A 6,866-nucleotide genomic window follows, 5' to 3' on the forward strand; every position below is an offset into this window, starting at 1 on the left:
TATCGACCGGTATAACAACACATATTAGCCTCATCTCTTCCGATTTTGCACCCTATTTTACTAACCGCTCATCTTGTTGTATTTGTTCAGTTCCCTCCACCGCTCTGTGATTTTATTCAATGACTCGACAATGAGCAAAATGACACACAGAAGCAGTGGGTTGACATGAACATGAGGTGGAGAAGAGAAGCGTACGCACGTCGGGAGTACGAGCAACAGCAAGAGGAATTTCATCTTAAGCGGGAGGAAGAAGAGCGCATGAGGAAGGCGGGGCACGATCGTACCGTGGCTCAGGCTCGGGAGGCTGAGAGGGCAAGGAAGCGGGAGAGAGCCCGCCGTGCTAAGGCGGCAGGTCCCGATGCCCTCCGAAAGGGAAAATATCTTAGATGCACTCAGTAGAGAGTATCTAATGTAACCCGACATACTTTCACTCCCTAAGGCATGTTATAATTAGGATCGACGCACTAATAAGTAGGTCCTAGTGCGAACCGTACATGCCACTTTCGTTTTCTCGTCGTATCGTCGTGGTTACAGTCTTATGTAATATTTTTACCCTATGTTTAATACTATATTTATCGTCGTTCGCACCCTATACCCACGTAATATGCTACGAGTGCTAATTACTGATTTTTTTATTATCCGATTATTACATAACCTGCTTCAAATTTTAATTCCAAATTTTCTTAAAGCCCTTTTTTATTTTTTGAATTACACAAATATTGACATTTTTGGGGAAAAAAAGACCCTAACCGCCCTCTCAGGAGGTTGCAGGCGTCTAGTTTTGCAATTTCTTCTACGATGAATCTATTTATTTAAATTTTTATTAAAAAAATATAAAATACAAAAAAACTCGCGATCGGTTGGCCCAGCCCGGTGTACGCATCAACCGTAAAGGCCCAACGCAAACCAGCCCATAATCACTCGCCGCCTCCGCGCCGCAAAACCTGAACCTCGCTAATAGCCCCAAAACCCTAGTCTTCTCTCGGCCGCCTCGCTCCCTTCTCTGGCTAGGCTCGCCGCCGCCCTCTCGCGGTCAGTACTGGCCGCCGCCCTCCGCCCGTTCCTCCTGGTAGCAGGGGCGGAGCCAGCGGTAACAATCAGAGGCGGGGAGACCCGTACCGAGGAACCGAGCGGCGTCGCGGCAAGCAGAGGAGCAAGCCCGAGTAGCGGTGTCCAAAATGAGCGACGACGTGATATGGCACTGCATCCGCCACAACCACTGCAGCTTCATGGCCAAGTATCGCAGCGATAGCCGCCTCAGTCCTCTTCTTCTTCGTATTTGGTCCCAATTTCCTCCGGTATTGTTGTTTCTGAGAATAAATTTGTGGCGGCGGCGGCCGTGTTTTGCGCAGGATCACGACAGGGATATTCTGCCGGAATCCCTACAATGTGACGGGCATCTGCAACCGGAGCTCCTGCCCTCTTGCCAACAGTCGCTACGCCACCATCCGGGATCATGAAGGTGATCACTGCAACCCTTCCTCTTCCTGGTTCACTTTTTTGAAGTATGGTTGTGCTTGAATTGAATTGTTCCTTCTATTTGTAACATGAGCATCTTCTCTAGAATGTTTTTGATATAGATGTTATGAGTACAAGCATCATCCTAGTTGCTTTGGGATCCATGAGTTGTATATCATTTGTCCAACTAGTTTAGAATTGTTCACGTTCGAGGCACAAAAAAAAGCTGCATGTCCTCATCGCTTGCAGTTGAGACTATTTTTCAGCACCAACACATGGATGTCAGTGCATATGCCACCATTTGATTCAGTTACATACATCACATTCCTTAACTCCTTCATGCTTCCAAGGCCACCCAAATCAGCGCTGTATCACAAATATGACATAATGCAACTTGGTAAGTGAATCAAATTCGAAGCCTATAATACCAAAAGTCTAAACAATCCACTTATCCTAGCTTTAGAGTTCAGACTATCCAATCTCCCATCACATATTCTCCAACTCTTGTACTATTTTCCATGTTCAAGGCAAGTAGAAAGATGCACGCTCTTAAATCTCATTGCTTGCTGATGAGACTATTTTTCAACACCAAGGTTAATCATGTGCATGGATACCAGTGTATGTTTTTACAACTTGAATCATTTGCAAAACGTACACCTTAGCTCCCTCATGCATCCAAGGCCACTCAACTCGGCACTGCATCGCAAATATGGCATATTGCAACATGTAAATGAATCAAATTCAAAGTCCATAATTACAAAAAAGGTTTAAAAAATTCACTTATCTGGGCTTTCAGACTATCCGATCACACATCACATGAACCTAGGGGTGCAACCATGTCAGTTAGTTCCTGGTTAACTGACATGGTATCCATGGTGGATGAAATTAGTAAGGATTTATGGCCCCTGGTCAGATTCAGGGCGAAATTCAGATAGCTTATGCTGTATATGAATTCAGGTTGGGGAGAGGTGTATCTCCGAAAATGGTGATTGATGGCTAGGGAAGTTTGTTGTTCTCTTTAGCTTGGTTTGGATGCTCCCTTCCTAACAGTAGATTGAAGAAGCATTAGATTACTTTTGTGGTTGCTCTATTAGGAGATGATTAATCTTTTTATGGATTCAATTATTTATGACTATGGTGGCTGTGACTAATCTCAATCAAGATGATTGCTTTAGTATTCTTGGTAATGTGGTCGTGGACGCTTATTTGATAATCAATATTAGAGGTAAGAAGAATACTAGATTAGTACTCTGTAAGTTTGATTTTTTTTTCTTGTGAGAATAAATTGTGCCCCCACCTCCCCAATGAAATGACACAAACCATGGGAGTTGCAATTTATTTTATATCCAAGGGTGCAGATTTTGATCTTGTGGCTAACAGATCTGCCAGTTCTTTTATGCACCTTTTTGTGCTCTCAGTTATTTATTTTGAATGGAACTACAGAACATATGCTTATTGGTCATCAAAATCTTTTTTCTGATGTTATTCTGTTGATTTTCCCTTTAACTGGTTATGCAGGTGTTTTCTACCTATACATGAAAACTGCTGAAAGAGCTCATCTACCAAACAAATTATGGCAGAGAGTCAAACTGCCCAGGAATTATGAGAAAGCAATGGATGTCATCAACAAGCATCTTGTATGAATCTCTAGCTAATGTATATTGTCACTCATGCAGTTTAAAGTACATAGTCTCATAGCTTGGCTTCCTTTTGTTGTGAAGGAATTTTGGCCTAAGTTGCTTGTGCACAAGATCAAGCAGCGGCTGACAAAAATGACTCAGTATCGTATAAGAATGAGAAAACTTCAACTGAAAGTGAGGTAGGTACTTCTTGTATTGGTTTCTGCAGTACATTGTACTATTCTTTGACTATGACTTTTATGTTCATGAGTGTGGACTTATAGTGGGGAAGGAGATATGTTTTTTAAATGTTACAACATAAAGTTCACTGATAACAAGCCTTTGTCCTAAGCAAGTTAGGGTAGGCTAGAGATAAAACCTACAAGATCCAACTAAAAAGATGATGTGAAAACAATAATGATAATAAATGTACTAGTAATAGTAAAAAATAAAAGTAATAACGGTACAAGGAGATTGATGTTTAAGTTATGGTTCTGACACGTGAATTGCTAACTTCCACGCGCTTCTATCCGTGAATAGTCCTTTGGGGATATTGCATTCCTTCTAGTCTCCTTTATAGACTCCTCCTATATTATGTTTGGTCAATCGTTGCCTCTTCACATTATCAGCGCGCCTCAGTATCCTGCTATGCACATGTGAGTTTGGTCGACCGTTGCCTCTTCACATTATCAGCGCGTCTCAGTATCCCGCTATGCACATGTGACTCTGGATGCCTTCGTTGGATATATTCAAACCATCTCAACCGATGTTGGACAAGCTATTCTTCAATTGGCGCTACCTCTACCCTATCACGTATATCATTATTTCGGATTCGATCCTTTCTTGTATGGCCACAAATCCATCGCAACATACACATCTCTGTTTCACTTTAACTGTTAGACATGTCACCTTTTAATAAAGTTCACTGATAACATGGTAAATATTTCATGTGTGATTCTGTTTGGTTGGTATTGTGTTCTTTATTATGATTTACTCAAAAAAGAGATTAACAAGGTGTCTTCATTTTTACTCATGTTCTTAAATATAAATTTACTAGGAGGGAGCCTGCAAATTTTAATGATATCAACAATATTCATTTGAGTGGAACAGGGCAATATTCCCATTGTAACTCTAAAGTGGTTGTGTGTTTAGCTCACAACGTTAAATTGCCGGTAGGAAAGGATTATTGCAAGGTTCGCCTTATGTATAGTTTGTACCATTCTACTGTAACAATAGCAATAACCTATCATGGGTTTTGTGATTGGTCTTCCAAATTTTAGGTTTTTGTGGTTGTTGTGAATTATTATAATCCATGTCCTGTTTTAGAAATTCCATTCTATGCAATGATGGGGGCTGCATCAACCAGATTTTATGTGTTACAGCTTGTTTGGGTAGAAAAAGATTAGACTAAATATCTGAAGATAGACAGAGATTTTAGTTCCCTGACCAGCCAAAGGATAGGGCCTATATCATACCTACTGGAACACCCTAAGTGGAATTGTTGGAACTCTAAACTTAAGTGGGTTTTAGAGTAAGAAATGGCTGAATGTTGACCACAACCAGTTATTTAGGTAATGGAAAAAAAACTGGTACACATTTCATTGGCCTGTCCTGAGGTGTATTCGGTTCTGGTCCTTGCTCTTCTTTTAGATTGATTGATCTTTGCTCTGATCATTGTGGCATCTGTGTGTAACTAAGTTTCACCAGAAAATGATTCGTCCTGTGATGTATTGTAATTTTAACTTCTCTGGCACATAAAAAGTTTCTTAACATATGCTTCCACTCTGTTAGAGAGAAGGTAATGACAGTGCCCAGGAAGAAAACTCAGCTCGATATCAGCAGGATGGAAAAGGCTGAAAAGGCAGCTCAACTAGAAAAGGTTATTTTTCTGATTGTTTTTATCAAGTTTGATTATCCATTGCCACATAGTAACATGTACATGTTGTCTTGTAGAATATTGAAAGTGAATTGAAGGAACGTCTGAAGAAAGGTGTTTATGGCAACATCTATAACATTCCCTTCAAAGAGTTCGATGTCGTTCTTGGTATGGAAAGGGATGAAGTGGTTCTTGGGGAAGAGGATGAAGTAAGCATTGTATTGTTTACTGATAAGCCCAATATGCTGCTATGTTCTCGATGTTCACAAGCTTTGTCATTTGTGGGTTCACTAGACAAAACAGGAAGGTGAAGTAGAATACGTCGAAGGTATGGAAGGGATGGGTGACATGGAAGATATGGAAGACTTTGAAGGCCTCAGTGATGGTAAAGACGCTTTGTTGAAACTTCCCATGTCATGTCTTATGGATCTTGAATACTTCATTAACTGTCTTGGCCTGCTAATATGTGCCAGATACAGGAATTTTTCATTTGTAGTTTTCTTTGAAAATATAAATTGGTTGCAGGTGGCACGGATGAAGATGATCTTTTGGATGAGCCAGTGGCAAACAAACCCAAGGGATCAGGTTCTGATTCGAAACAAAATGTTGGGAAAAGGTCTAGGAAGGTTCTCACTGAGGTAAAAATACCAATTTAATCTCAATATTTTCGTGGTTTTTTCCTTGACCCTATGATAAATCTAGTTGCCCCAATAGTTAGGTACTTTGCCCATCACTAAACTCTACAGCCCCTTATTATTTGTCACATCTCCATGTTAGTATAGTCAAATGGGTTGCTAGTAGAAAGAGATACCATTCAATTTTCTGTTACATGACTTTCCAAAGTTCCTTGGATAAATTCATCTGCAAAGAAGTTTGTTAAAAACATGCAGTTGGTGCATAGGATTACCGTTCTTTCAAGAATGGTCTCGGTGTTGTGGAAGTTGGTTTGGATTAGTCCAATTCTTGGTTCGTTTTACAATTTATTTCTTGCCTGTCTGTGACAGGTGGAACAAGACGAAGAGACAAATACCAGGCAAAGGACGCGAATGTGAATTTTGGCAAACGCTACTTCAGTTATGTGCTGGATGTTGATGATGACTTTTATTTATTTTCTAATTGTAATGCGTAAAATTCACCTGTACTTCCTGCTGAGAACTTATTCATGATTTACAACGTTTATATGAGGCAAATCAGGGTCTTGCATTTACCAACAAGTTGGCATCTACGCGACTGGTGCAGAAAATCAAAATTTTGAGATGTCTTTTGTTCCGAGTCAGAAACATTATATTAGCACCTGATGGAATGTCCTTTTTATGGCCGTCCTATCCTACAGGTTTGGAAAACGAACTTATGACGAGCTTTTAGGGTTTAGGCATACATGAACTGTTAGATGGAGTCGACGTGGAAGACCTGGGCTCTTATTTACCTCGCCGGTAGCGAGAAGGATATGGAACCATGCCCCTAGTAGATCTACATAATGATAGTGGTAGTAGCCCTAGATGGTGGTTCCGTCCAAGTCCCGGATGTTTCCGTACCGGTCGCTGCTCGCCTCCCCTCGACGACCTCGTCGGCAACGGCAAGGCTACCTCGATGGTTGGTACATCGATGGCATCGTCATCTCTGATGATACTGTTCTCGCCAGACCCTCCTACATCCCCACGAGCCCTTCCTACAGCATCAGTATGCATCAGCCCAATGCTTCATTCAACGCAAAAAGGAGAATCAAATCCATCCGAGGGGCTTCTTATTGCTGGTCTGCAATGATGACAAGCTCGGGAAGCTGCTGCAGGCTCAAGCTGAACTCAAAACTGCAGCTTTGGGACGCAACCAAGCTAGCCTGGACCCAACACACGGGAAATCCCTTGATTGCAACTCTGAACTGTATCCTGTATCACAGGAATGACCATGCACAC

At 41.3% G+C, this 6,866-nt stretch overlaps 1 protein-coding gene across 1 annotated transcript; it reads left to right on the forward strand.

Annotated features, from left to right (window-relative positions):
* The first annotated feature begins 947 nt into the window (after positions 1-947).
* LOC133918863 (uncharacterized) lies at positions 948-6,167 on the forward strand. The gene is made up of 9 exons (XM_062362949.1): positions 948-1,237; positions 1,353-1,462; positions 2,977-3,095; positions 3,180-3,277; positions 4,869-4,956; positions 5,031-5,162; positions 5,248-5,338; positions 5,479-5,591; positions 5,958-6,167. Exons 1-9 carry the CDS (start codon positions 1,179-1,181, stop codon positions 6,003-6,005), a joined length of 858 nt encoding a protein of 285 aa, XP_062218933.1. The 5' UTR covers positions 948-1,178; the 3' UTR covers positions 6,006-6,167.
* The last annotated feature ends 699 nt before the right edge of the window (positions 6,168-6,866 follow it).

This window comes from Phragmites australis, chromosome 5 (genome assembly GCF_958298935.1).
Source record: "Phragmites australis chromosome 5, lpPhrAust1.1, whole genome shotgun sequence".
In the NCBI taxonomy this organism is placed as follows: Eukaryota; Viridiplantae; Streptophyta; class Magnoliopsida; order Poales; family Poaceae; genus Phragmites; species Phragmites australis.